The sequence below is a fragment of the Rhyacophila brunnea genome, unplaced genomic scaffold (genome assembly GCF_057557595.1).
Source record: "Rhyacophila brunnea isolate RB1 unplaced genomic scaffold, BYU_Rbru_1.0 scaffold_6, whole genome shotgun sequence".
Taxonomy (NCBI): domain Eukaryota; kingdom Metazoa; phylum Arthropoda; class Insecta; order Trichoptera; family Rhyacophilidae; genus Rhyacophila; species Rhyacophila brunnea.
In genome coordinates this window covers 31,158,622-31,173,362 of record NW_028233276.1, presented here as the reverse complement: position 1 = coordinate 31,173,362, position 14,741 = coordinate 31,158,622, and the positions used below count along the sequence as shown (strand labels likewise).

Here is a 14,741-nt window from a genome sequence, read left to right as displayed (position 1 = left end):
TCAAAGGCAAACACACACTGACAACGAACACTCTTAACTCTAGTTTATATAATAAATCAATACAACCCGGGTCGCAAAAAACGATTTAAATGGAATAGTACAAAACTTAAATCCATCAGAATTTAAATTCAAATTCCATCAAGTACCTTCGTTCGATAGTATTAATGTTAAGTGATAAGTAATTAAATTTCGTTTCGCCAAATAAGAAACTATAAGGCAACACAATGCATATATTTCATAAAAGTATACAGGTTGTTCAGGCTTAGATCACTTACATACCCCAAAATTCTCCGTTTTAGAGCACCTGCGCCCCTGTACGCTACTACAAGACTATGCCTAATTATTGTATAATTTACAAATCCATGCCGGCTTCGTCCATGTCGTCAAACATGCTTCCGTTCTTCGGTGCGCCGGCATCTTCCGGGATGCTGATCTGGAACTGCAGAAGTACCACCAGATACGTCACCATCGTCGCCAGCAACTAAAATATAAATAATGTATTTTTATAGTCACGTAAGTGATTAATCAACTTTTTGAAAGAAACGACTTTTATGTCACTCGACTGTATTTCTTGTTATCAATCGATCTGATGTGCCGTTGGTCCCGTTGCGATTTTTTTTTGACGCAGATGACGCTATCGATTCGTCATAATATTTAAAAAAGGGCTTCGAAACAGTTCAAATTAAGATGTAAGTAGATGCAATTATTAAATTATATCAGGATAATAAAAATATGCGGATTTCTCACAAATTGATAAGGTATAAAATATTATTCGAGGCATAACAAAATCCTTTCAACTAACATAAAAAATGCCCATAACGTAAGCACTCGTATTATTACGTGTCATCTTCAATAATAATTATTTTTAGTCACAGTATGCAATTATAGGAAAGAGATAAATAAGTAGGTAAGTATGTACATTGATAATTTTATTATGTTTTTTATGTTGGTAGTCAGAATTTATGGTTTTGATTTATGTATTTTTCGCGTGCCGCGGGCTTCCAAGTTCCTAAGCCCGCATCGGTCTACTTCCCGATATAACTAAAGGCAAACATTTCACTGCTTCGCTACTACACACTAAACAGCTGAGCAGTACCTTGTAAAACCCTGGTAAGTTTAACACCTCACCTTGCTACCTCCTGTGGGATTTCTTATTAAGGTTACTCAGTGACGTCCCTAGACAGAATGCCGCCCCATTTTTTATACATTACTTTTTACCATCCGTTCATGACCCCAATATTTAAGAAACGTGTGGTATGGATACATTACTAACAAAATATATACCGCTAAATCCAATTTAAATGCCATCTCTACTTCAATAAACAATATTGTGAGTCCACGGTTTTAGATACATTTAAAAATACACCTGACAACTTTCAAAAGTCGCGAGTGACTGGCAAAAGTATTTGGATAAATTAATTATTAGGTAAGTAACTATGCACCTACCTATAATTCAAATATAATTCGTAAATCTGCACGTGTCATTTCTGGTCATCAAGGACGTGACGTCCAAGGACAACAAAGTAAACTAGACATCGCGAACCCGACAAAAAAAATATAGTCCTGTTAAACCTTTATGTTAATTAATACATTTTGTTTCCAACCAGTGAACTGGTTTTTTTAATGGAAAGGTTTTTTTGTTATTCGGTGCTAAGTTTAGGTTCCTATTTCTATACGATATACCTAATGATTCTCCTCGATTTGCCACCCTTCTAGTAACTGCCGCCCCCAAGCGACGCTCAATCTGCCTACCCCCACGGGTCGTCGCTGAGGTTACTTACACAAAGTAAGCGCCAAAGAACAGTAACCCGCACATTAGTACTAATAGTATTAGCACATAGTAACATTATTCGTTGACAATTGAACTATTGGGCAGTATTAGTAGCGAATTAAGCCTATTTCCATGTTAGCCAAGCAGCGTTGGATACTTCCGTATTTCAAAGTTAATAACTCAGAGAACTATCTTAGAAATCAGAAGCATCGCTTATGTGTCCTCAAAAAATGCAGAACTAACATTGGTAATGCCAATTGGGAGGACAATAACACAATATAATTTCAATAAAGTCGCTTCGGGTATTGATATATTCCACCTACGTTAAGATGACTATAAATAGATGGACGTTGTTTCGTAAATTCTTAAAACAGGGTACCTATATGTACGTGGCTCATTCAGCATACTTCCTTGTATCTATTTTATACATTTTTGATTTACTATATTTATAATTACACTTTTTATACTGTTTTTCTATTCCTGCTTCTGTTTTATTTGTTTGTAATGTAGGGTGAATACCCTATCATCCGCATGACTTGGCAGGAAACCATTAATTTATAATTACAATGTATCTTGCAACATAATATTGTTAAAATTGCAAATCAAGCGATGTATGTGAATCAATCAAATTTCAACAAAGCTAATCTAGCAAAAATAATTCAATAATTATATTTATCAATTATTTATAATTTACAAAACGATTTATCATGATATGCACAAAAGTTGTTTATATGAAAATCAATCTTACACAATTATTAAAACTGCATAATTGTTCAAATTAAAATCAATTATTTATAATTTACAAAACGAATCATGCGTTACACAATAAAGCATGATTATCAAAATATTCATTTAGTGATAGCAGCATTTTCTATTGTATCGAATCACTATAAAAATACTCAGTACACGAAATCAATATGTCAGTCAGTTATCAAAGATTTAACCGTAAGGTTATCGTGCGCTCCGCCCGATCGCACTTCGCAATTCATCAGAACGCATACTCGTGATTTCACCCTGCTAAATTATAAGCTGTAAACTTATCTGTAATAATTAAATCTATATATATTTGGAAGGAGATAATAAAACCAGGGTTTATTTCATTCACGCACCAAATTCTGAGTTATTCATTTGGGAGTCAAACCAACCTACCCTGCCTGTTCCTTACACCATCTCACTTCCGATAGTAATACTGTTTTCATACAATTTCTTTTTTTCGTGTCATATTGCGAACGTCTTGAATTTGTAAATTCACTTCGGGGTAGACGAACACGTCCTCGGACGACGTGTTGAGACTTGAGTTCATAATGGACTAGTAAAATTGTATCGCTATTAATAACGTGTTTTGACTTCTTACTTATCCTAGTTTTTGCCATCCACAAGATTTGTCCTCGAGGAAAATAGTTGAGTTTTCGTTCGTTCTCCGTCCAGAAAATGATTTTGTGTTTATGTTCTGGATTTCATTGCACAAATTCCTTTTATTTCTTATTTTATTCCTTGATTTATTAATGATGAAAGGATAAAATAGGTTTCGCCCGCAACTTTATAATAATAGGTATTTGTTCTGATTCCTTTTCGCCTTTTCCTTACCGCGACGATCAATTCCCACAACCCTTCCATGTAATCTATTCCCATCTTAGATTTTTACACCTTTTTCAGTTTCATTGCTCTGCTCGTTTCACGATCAGGTGGAGCGAGCCTGAATTAGTTGTTTATTTGTAACGTATGGTGCAATAGTATTGTGCAACCATTCTATGCTACAATACTGGCTACAATACGTAAATAAATAAATTTGAATTTAAATTATTAAATCCACCGTGAGGTGAGTAGGTATGGCTTTTATTTTTCAAATTAATTCGACGCTATCTCTAGCTCACCGATTTGAATAGGTTTCTGTTGACGTCGAAGAATCCGGCGACGCTAATGGATGAAGGATTCATCTCCGTCGCCCGCAGGAACATGTTTACCTCGGTCTGAGCTGCAGAGTTCATCCACGACAGCTCCACCATGAGTAACTTCTTTTGGAAATTCGTTCGAACCTGCAATGAAAATGTCCTAAAGAACTGAAATTGCGTACTAAAAAAAGTTCACTTAATTTCACATAATTGCAAAATTTCTAAACGTTAGCAACCATTGGGTCTATTCTATGCTTATCGACCGCTAAAGTGATAAAGTGATAAATATTATCAAACTTAGGGTAGGTTTCTATCAAAATATTAGCACTTATTGTAACAATTACACGAAGTTGGTTTTTATTGTTGCAATAAGTGCTATATTTTAACAGCACCTATCTTGCTGCTGTTAAAATATCGCATTTATTGCAACAATAAAAACCAGCTTCGTGTAATTGTTACAATAAGTGCTAATATTTTGATACAAACCTACCCTAAGTTTGATACTATTTATCAAGTTAGTGTTCGATAAGTATAGAATAGACCCACATGTCCTTAATCCTCAATTATTAACCGATTTTTTTTTGCGAGAATCTCTTGCTTGATAAGTGGCCGTCCATCTATGACGTCACGCTCTAATGAAACACTAGAAAAAATCTTTTTCGAAAAAAGTAAGACACCTGTAGAAATCGAACCTGCGTCTCTTGCGTTCGCGCCCTGTGCATTACCACTATGCCACGATTGCCATGCTTCATTGCGACAAATTATAACTATTGGCCTTATTAATTACCTGCTCATAAGCGCTCTCTAAACCCAAGAGACGCAGGTTCGATTCCTACCGGGTGTTTTACTTTTTTCGAAAAAGATTTTTGCTATTGGGTATATTTTCTCATGAGTGTTTTCAGAATTATGTGTGTTTAATAATTAGAACGGTACATTCTTAAATCTTGTGAATTATTCGTTGAATAAAAGAAATAGTAATTAAAAAATGATATTATAATGTGATGATTCGTGACGAAGGGGGGAGGGGGGGGGTCAGAGTAAATGTGACGTCACAAAGTAAACAAAAAATATAAAAGGATCTGAAAATACAATATTGGGGATCGGGGATTTAGGGATAAATATGAAAAAAATATTTTTTCAGTTATTTAACGTTTAGATAAAAAATGTAGTGTAATATAGATAGGCGGGTAAAAGGTTATCTGACGAAATGTGACGATGGAGGGGTTAACAATAGCCAACATCGTATGACGTCATAATACGTGGACGGGCCTCTAAAGAAGAAACGTGCAATTTTTGCCAGACACGGGATTCGAACCCTCACCCACAGCGTCAGAAACAGACACTTTGATACTTCATCGCCATGGGAATGTTCAAATTAAAAATATTATTGTTAGTGAATAGTCAGAATGGTCGTGTTTCTGTTTCTAATGGAAACTTTTGTGAAATTGATTATCTGTTTTAAATTTGCAAAGCCTTGCCAAATGGTCGCACTTATCCAATATTTAGGATTATACGTCGTATTACAGAGGTGAAGGGTGGAGGTAGGCTGTTAACATCCGACATAAATAGTGCACATTAAACTTTGATAGTCGTTCGTATTTGTTTTTATTGATCTAAAACTACAATTATTTACAGTTGGTGTTAATTAGCTTTAAAAATAATTTAACATAAACCAAGCCGTAATAGTTTTGGTATATTTTGGGCGATCCGACAAAATTGCGCACATTTTTTACTCATACTTACTTATTTTTTTTCGTTGGATTAGAAATACATACACGTCATGTTAGTTAATTATTTAAAATTCATTACGCTATGCTTAAACTAAACTATATAATATAATAGAATATAAAAAAATATATATATTCTATCTATAAAATATCCCAAATTATGTATTTAATGGCATAATCTTATATATTTTATAGATAGGCGAGTATTTTTAGACTATTGTCTATTATGGTTAGGTTTTTGCAGGGTTTATTCGGATTTTAAAAACTAACCAACACCACAATATTATGTAAATTGTAATCTTAGTCGAATCAAAATGTTATTATGTCTCACAAAGTTAAGTGTGCACTTTATATGGCGGTTCTTAACAGCCTACCTCCACCCTTCGCTACTGGTACATAGTCATACATGGGTGAAGATGACATGTTAATTTTGGGTTTAGGACGATTTGGCGCCGGACAACTGGAAGCCACGCAATTCGAATATAAATAGACGTTAGGTACTTGTACGTACTTTAATATATTTAATATTATTATTTATATTTAAATTATTATATTATGATTTAATAGTTGGTGAGAATTTAAATATGCACACGTAAATAACGATTTATTCGTGAATATGTTTAAGTTCCAACGAAAAAAGGGTTTTTTATTTTTTATATAAAACCTCTCAATCCGCAATAAAAAACATTATGTTAAGAGTAAAATGAATTAAAACTACTAAGTAGTAGGTAGAAACTGATTAAAATTCATCGTCTACGTTCTGTTTACGTATCTACAACAGTGCGGCGTCCAATTGACCTGGCGTCCAGTTATCCCATTCCCTTAATTTTTATTGTAATAATATGGCGTATTTGACTGACATTGTGCGATGCGTAGTGGGCCTCGTCACAGATGACAAAAAGCAGACTGACGCTTAAGCAAGCGGTGACAGCAAGGCCGATGTCCTTCACCCCGAAGCCTTCCGACACCTGCGCCATCAGCCCGTAGATTGAGAGCGTGATGATGAAGAAGAGGTAGAGGTTGATGAATATGAACGTGTAGCAGTGGGCTACGCCCGTATCTCTCGCCAGCTTGCTGAGACGTAGCCACAAGGCGCGGTATTCTGCGACCAAGCCTGCCGGACCTATGTGACGCAGAGCCTGCATTTAAAAAAGATTACTTTATAAGATCGACGGTATATGTAGATACTCACGACATAAGAATCAAATAAAGTGATGGCATGAAAGATAATAAATTATATTGTCGAATATTGATCTGCTTCGAGGGTGGTAAAAAATGAATGTAATAAACACAGCACAACAAAGCGTATGACAGTAGCGAAGGGTGGAGGTAGGCTGTCATGATCCGCCATAATTAGTGCACATTAAACTTTGTTAGTCATACGTATTTGTTTTTATTCAACTAAGACTGCAATTTGTTGGTTAGTTTTTAAAAGTCAATTACTTTGGACGATACGACAAAATTGTGCACATATTTTCATTTTTTTTTGTTGGGTTAAGAATAAGTAGGTACATATTGTTGGGTCATTTGTTTTTAATTCATTAAGCCCTGTCTAAACCAAACTATAATAATATTACGTAGATAAAAAATATTATTCTATCTATAAAATATCCAAAGTTATATATGATTTAATTACATAATTTTAGATATTTTATAGACTATTTTTTTACTATTGTCTATTATGACTTGGTTTTAGCAGGGTTTAATTGAATTTTAAAAACTAAGCAACACCACCTGTAAATTGTAGTCTTATTTCAATGAAAACAAATACGTATGACTGCAAAGTTTAGTGTGCACTATTTATAGTGGATCTTAACAGCCTACCTCCACCCTTCGCCACTGGCGTATGATCGCTTTCGATATTTAAAAAAAAACTATTTGGGGGTCGCCGGTCTACCGGGATTTCTACCGCCTGGTGTATCCTTCCCTGAATCATTATATGACTCGCGAATGAAATCGTTGAATTGGTAATAAAAATAATATATTCTGTGTTGGTAGCATTGATTGTGTTCGTGTAAAATTTAGCCTAATTTGCCGTTCTGCTTTGGTTAGTTACTTACATCCGATTAAACATGATTTATCTTCTAAATAATGATATATTATGGTATTATTCATTTTAATAGAACGAAAATTTTATCGTACTGATTCTACTTTTAGAAGAATTTGCGTTTTATTTAAATTAATAATACAATGCATTTCCACTATGAATTAACAAAATAAAAGAAAATATATATAATACGTATAGGTAGGTATATATTTATATAGGTTCGACAATTAATGGCAAATAAATATCAGAGCAAAGGTGTGAATTTTGCTACAAATTATTTTTTATTTTGAAATTACTCATTTAGTAAAATTATAACATAATTTCGAAAGGCAACATCAGCAGCCATGCGTATGTAAATTGGTTGGCTTATACGTTCCTTGGAATGGCAACGCGCCGAAGTAACGTCATTCCAACAAAATAATCTATAAACATAGTCATTTACATAGGTATGAATATTCATAGGGCCTAGATGATTTTATAGAAATCGATCATAATCTTAAAAGTCACAAATTTCAATGATGGCATACAGACAGAATATAGAGACCCTCGCTTGGTCGCCGATGTTGGCAGAACATATCTATAGTCTAAGGGCAGAACAGTAGCCTCCAAGTACTACGGCGCTGTTCATGGGGGCACTTTTTTCAAATAAAATTACATAAATTTTTATTACATTGTCATTATCATATTACAGATTGTCGAAACATGTATTGAGAGTGACTCGAATGAACCATTATAATAATTGTTTAAAATAATACCGATTACCGAATTGCATAACATATTACGATGTCCAACGTCCAAAGAAAGGTCGGAGATTCAAGATTTTCTGAAAGATAGGTACCTACTGCAATACAACAATGAAAGAGCCACCACAAGAAATTTAGGAGTTATTCGTACCTATGTAATATTTTTTATTAAATATATAATATCGATGGGCGATCACTTGATTCAATATTGCATGTTTTTCAGGACGCAGTCTGGTGACATTTTTTCAAATAAATCTTTGCCTAATTTTTAAAAATTATCATTTCAAAATAGGTCATTATTGATTTATTCAACATTATTTTTTTTAGAAACATAAAATAATAAATAAAATGAAAAAATCAAGTGTGATTATTCTCCCCGGCTATCGAATTCTTCTTCTTTCTTTCGACCATGTCCGATCCTAATAGGATCATATGGGCCTCCATAGAGTAGAGGTTTGTATTGACAGATTTAGTTTTCTTACAAGAAATGGATGTCAGTCACTTGCTCAACCTATTAGGTCCATACCTACATCCATACATAATACGAGTATATACGAGTAATTTGAAAACATACCATGCCCCATACCCAGTAGAAAAAAATCTTTTTTTTTGGAAAAATTAAATACGACATCCGACCGATAATAACTAAACTATTTTAGTGATCCATGACGTCGGTTAGTAATTATTGGCAATTAATCGATGCCTACTTACCTTGATTTATTATATGAAAACCAATAGCCAATATTACAGCGCAGTTTGATAATCATTTCATGTAAAAACTACTAGTTAAAATCGTCGTAATTATGTAAGATGTCCGTAGCTTAATTGGAAAAGCATATTGGTGAGAATCCAGCGGTTACATGTCCAAGTCCCGTCGGTGTCGAATTTTTTCTTCTCTAATAAACAGGTTTTTTCTAGTGTGTATATGCATGAGATGTTTTCAAATTATCTACGTAACTATGTATTTTCAATATAAATAGAATGTTACATTCTCAAATCTTGTGAATTATACGTTGAATAAATGAAATAGTTTATTTATAATATGTATTGAACAATGTCCAGTGGTTATTCCAATAATTTTATTAAGGTATGTAAAACTTATGTATTCAGGGTCTATATTATGGTTACATGTAAATTTTACGCAAAACATTTCACCGTGGCACAGCTCGCCGTGAGCTTTCTATCGGAAAGAGATGACAGTATACTATACGGTCTCAAATTTTATTAGATTAAATATGAAGATTAATTCAATTTTCATGACTGATTTTGCCAAAATTCGTGAATTCAAGAATTAAAACCTAACAAATAATCCGGTATATCGGCCATTTTCAAAATTTGTTTGCTGTTGGCTTCCTGTAAAGTGTAAACCGAGAAGAACCGTGTTTTATTTAGACATGAATTTTATGTCAGTACTATACGACCCATAGAGATTGGACGGCCTTTAATATGCGGCCATATATTTCCGGTACAACATTTCACGGTAAAGAGTGATACGGCGAACTGCATACGTACAAGTTTCCGGACACGAACTGAGATACCATTGATAGGTGTAGTGCATCTTAGTGCACGCGAAACATTTTTTAGTTAGACTGTAGGCATGGCCCCCACATCCTGAAGCGGGCCCCCAGCCTAGGATCTTTGGCGGGCCCCCTACCTATCGCTAAAGATAACGGCAGCGTGACGCTTTACAGTATCGTCTTCCAAACGGTGTAGGTACGCGGTAAAATTAATGTGTACCTACCTATAATACGTGATTTTTTGTATATTTTAATACATCCATTTGAATTATGGAGTTGTCGAGTATTGATACACAATTAACAATTGTATCGTACAACCACATAATTTTGAATAAAAATATTACTGAAGAAAAATAGCGCCGCGACTTTTTTACTATTCAAGCAAATTTGTGATGTGTGTTTATCTCACTTATCTGGTCGACTTGCCTCGCCAGGCCCCTCCTGAGCCGGGGCCCCCAGGCTAGAGCCCTGTCAGCCCCCCCCCTTGTGGGGGTCATGCCTGTAGGTATATATAGGTCTGTTCATGTTTTGCTTTCGGAAAGTTCCACTAGATAGGTACTGTAGATAGGTATTTATCACAGGTTGTTACACAGTAAGAAGATCATAAATAAGATGTAGCGAGAATGAACCTGTTGAAAGTCATCTGCGAGTAGATTTGCAGATTCGCTGAGGGCTTCACAGAGAAGGTACCAGTATCCTCCCAGTATATATGTCAAAATCTCCAAATATACATACGGCAGCACCTACAATGCACACAAACATTATTTTATTCAAAATTGAGGATTGATTTATTCGTATTAGGTATGTGATATTTAGGTAGACACTAAATCGTTCCCATAAAGAAAATAGGTATAGATCGCACAATCAGAGTTGAGGCGGCTGAATACTCACACAGGCGCATTCAAAAAAGGAACAGCATGTAAAAGAATACTGTAGAAATTCACCAATACACACAATCTTTCGTATCTGTATCGCACCAACTCTGGCTGAGAGACCTATACCATAATCTATAAATACTCTATAGGGAGTACGGCCACCCCTTTAGACAAATTTGATTTTAAATTCATAATATGTTATCATATATTTTTTTATTATTCTTAGATTTCGAATATCTTTGGATCTTTAATTTAAGAACGCGAACAAGAGGATAACAATTATTTACAATCGCATAGCTTTAAAGTGATTTAAACGTATTATGCGTCAATTACATTGAGCTACTTTGTTACCTGTAAAGTCGCCCAGTGTCATCATCGAACAAGCTATCAAGCAGATTGTAAACAATCTACCGAGAAAGGTTGAAAGCCGGTCAACTTTACACGCTACACGCCGGCGTGTGGGCCTACTGCGCTCGTAGCAACCTCCCGGTAAAAAAACGAACTACGTTCTGTCAAAATAGTCGCTGGCTTGTGGCTTCTCAGCGAATGGAAAGTTTTGTGTGTCATCATCACAATCGCAGTAGCTGAATCGCCCGCTTTTAAACTTTTATCTTATTCTTAACTTTTCTCGGTAGATTGTTTACAATCTGCTTGTTAGCTTGTTCGATGATGACACTGGGCGACTTTACAGGCAGTTTGTAAATTCGCCAACAAGCAGCTCGTAAAGTAGCTCAATGTCATTGACGCTTTACCGTATATCAGTGGTATTGAAACTTTTTCGTTTCACGTCGCTCCAAAAATGTGTGTTCTGACCATTTTTTTTCGTTCTGCATCAGATTCGAAACCTTTTTACATAATTTTAGAAGAGTGGTCGGTGATTGATGGTTCAGAAGTAAAATCATATTCGACTTCGACTCCGTGCGTAATGTCTGCGATAGTAGCACTTTAACCTTCGTTATCGCCTGAAGAATACAGTTATTGAAGCATACGAATCTATCGAATTGTAATCGTGTGATCGTGTGATCGTGAATCCGCACATTGAGTAGGTTACGATTGTTTGTTTTTTCGAACCGCATATTATGTTTGAATACCACTGGCATACGCACTAAGTTCGTTCAATCCTGAGCTCCTCAAGAATAATTATTGCTTTATGTTGAGAGTTCACAAATGAAAATTAAGAAAGAAACCATCTATATATTATATATATAATTATATACTATTTACCTCCAACAGTTTAAAGTGGACCATGGTGACGTGGGTGATAAAAACAGACGCCGTTGACAGAAGAGGGATGACCGTCGCAATGAATATAGCTTTGCGTCGAAGTTTTAAAGGAAGAACTCGCCCTGATACTGCTTTATAGTTCATCTTTAAAGTGATAAGTATTATTAATAATTATTATGTATGTAATTAGATAAATTACGTTATTATTATACTAGTGATATGGTGATTAATATTAAAGATATTATGTTTGGAACCAGCTGCCATCTTTTACTCTAAATTAGGAGCTATCGTGTGGTGAGAGATGTCATTTCAGGGTATGAAAAAAAGAGGTTAACGTAAAGTATGACATACAGGAGGCCCTCTACTTTCGTACGTAATTGGTTCCTGGAAATGTGTACGAATGTTGAGTGTACGAAAGTAGAGTAATGTAAAAAAGACATCAAAAAGTGTACTTTAAAATATTTATTTTTCAATGGGTAACTATAATAAAGTTAACGTGAGGTGTTTTCTTTATAAACTTGTCAAGAGATAGTTGAATACCTATCACCCTTTTTTCTTTGCGAATAAAGAAGAGACTGCATGGAAGCGCACAGTTTTTGCATTATCAACAAAAATCTAAATTCTTAAGAGATTTACAAAATAAATAGCGAATTGTACGAAAGTAGAACGAACGAAAGTTGAGGGCCGCCTGTATTTTATGTATATTAGGAATATTGCGAGTCGATATATATTATGATAGTCGCACCAGTTGGTATACAAATCATGACACGATGAAGAGTTGGAGGAACATCTTAAGCTCAAATTACACCGGCATATTCTCAAGCCAATCGTCTGCCCGATCGTGAAATTTTATTTTAGATCGTTCCCTAGAGTTGTAACCAAAATAGAATATCTCATATTTTTCGCGTACCTATAACTCAATCGATGATTACCGATAACATGCGGTAGTCGTCGACTCAACTATCACCGATATTTTATTGAGTCGTGAGAGAAAAATATGAATTATTCATTATTACATTAATCACCTTAATTATTACGTATCTAATAATATTAATGAGTTTGCTGAATATTTTTTTCTGCGACCTACCTACCTCAAAAGCTGTCCAAGCATTCAGCACCTCGGCAATCTTTCTCGACTCGTACCAAAGGATAGGAACTGCGATCATCGGGAAAAGGTACACAGTGAAAAGGTAAGAGATGACAGCCTCATCGAAGCGACCCTCTGCAGCTTTAGCTTTCTTGCCCTTGTGCGTGGAGATATAGGCCACGTACGCCACGAAGGCTGCAAACAACACGAATGAGTACAGCGCCGCCGGTGAAGCGAGAATCGCCACCGATTTTCCTCGCCTCGGCCTGCTGATAGGAAGAGCCCCCATTGCCCGGAGAACCATTATGACAGGTCCTATGTTCCAGAAGACGGCGTCCTCAAAGATTCCTCCATCTTCAACGACCGGCCTCACGTCGAGGAAGACCACTCGAGGGGCCCCGACTTTGTTGTTTATCATAGCGCCCGATTTATTCAGAATTCATCAATTCCATTCACCAGGAGAAGGGATCTGTTAATAGTGAACAGAAAATGATTGTGTGCCAATAATTATCATCCATAGTTTTAGCTACACATATCCTACAGTAGAGTTACGTTTTATAACTTTGCACTTTTTACTACACTTATACGCCTCTTTTTCCCGATTACCTCGTATAAAATTAGATCAAATTAATGATATTAACGTGTATTATGTAATAGATGTAGTTATAAATAAATAAATAAATAAATAGATAATAAATATTATGTAAAAAAAAATTTTTTTTGAATATACTTAATACATCATTTTCAGCCTATAGCCGGAATGCAAAGTTATGAACCATATACTCTACGTCGATAAGTCTCTGTTTTCAATGCAGATGCATACCTACTACGACGTGCTTGCTAGGTACCCTGACAGAGGTAATCATTTTAAAAATTCACAACTTCGCAGCATTTCGGAGGTTCTTACGGAGTTGTAATGGTTGGAATCTTCCAATGGCTTATTATCCATGTCTACCTATAATACTGATTCATGGCTAGGTAGAATACTACATTGTCAATTTATCTAATTAGGATCTTTTTCGGTTTGCAGCCATCTTAGGGTGGAGGTGGGCTATGGAGATCTGGTATAAATAGTGCGCACTATTTTTTTTCATGTATACCTAGGTACTTATTTGTTTTCATTGAACTAATATTACAAATATTGAGGATGGTATTTTAGTTAATTTTTAAAATTCAAAATCTTGCCTAAAACAAGTTACCTACCGTTAAATCATATATACCTTTAGATATTTTATACCTAGAAAAATATTTTTTATCTGTTATGATTTGGTTAGGCAGGGTTTAATCGATTAGAAAACCTTCTGTAATTTTCATTAATAGTTAAATGAAAACAAATGGGTATGACTGACAGTGTGCATTATTTTTGTCGGATCTCCACAGCCTACTTACCTCTACACGTATGGTTTGGGTAGGTAGGCTTTAATTGAATTTAAAAACTAATTAATACCATCTGCGATCTGTATTAGTAATTCAATGAAAACAAATACGTATATATGACAGTTTAGTGTGCTTTATTTAATATTATGTTGGATCTCTAGAGCCTACCTCTTACCAAGCCCTACGGGACTCACTGCTTCAACGTTTTACTTTAAAGATTTCAAGACGTCGCAAATCGCAATGAAAGTTAGATTCATAGCTCGAACGTTTTCGTATCATGGTAAGTAATAATTAAGAAAAAAGAACTTTTTATTTACAACGTTTTTAAATTTTCTGTTGAATCATATAAACTTGACTTGACTAGCTTAACGGCCCACATGCTCAGCGTCGGTCAAAATGGAGCTTTTATTGCTTTTTCAAACCATGATCCTGGTCATTCCTTAAACGTTGTAGATAATCTATTTATATAATTTTGAAGCCT

General features: G+C 35.0%; 1 protein-coding gene across 1 annotated transcript; it reads right to left on the bottom strand.

The window, feature by feature from the left end:
* Positions 1-352: 352 nt before the first annotated feature.
* Gr63a (Gustatory receptor 63a) lies at positions 353-13,223 on the bottom strand. Its single transcript, XM_085957002.1, has 6 exons — positions 12,888-13,223; positions 11,797-11,940; positions 10,327-10,440; positions 6,251-6,529; positions 3,646-3,807; positions 353-481 (listed from the first exon to the last, which is right to left on the bottom strand). Exons 1-6 carry the CDS (start codon positions 13,185-13,187, stop codon positions 353-355), a joined length of 1,128 nt encoding a protein of 375 aa, XP_085813128.1. The 5' UTR covers positions 13,188-13,223.
* Between the last annotated feature and the right edge of the window lie 1,518 nt (positions 13,224-14,741).

Bases quoted from the DNA above. Each gene is read 5' to 3' on its own strand.
- Gr63a (XM_085957002.1), bottom strand. From the start codon at position 13,187: ATGGTTCTCCGGGCAATGGGGGCTCTTCCTATCAGCAGGCCGAGGCGA. The intron at 3,808-6,250 runs GTCAGTCAAATA...TTTTCATTGCAG, and splicing joins CCCACTACGCATCGCACAAT to GTTCGAACGAATTTCCAAAA. The intron at 482-3,645 runs GTGAGCTAGAGA...TTTATATTTTAG, and splicing joins ACAGAAACCTATTCAAATCG to TTGCTGGCGACGATGGTGAC.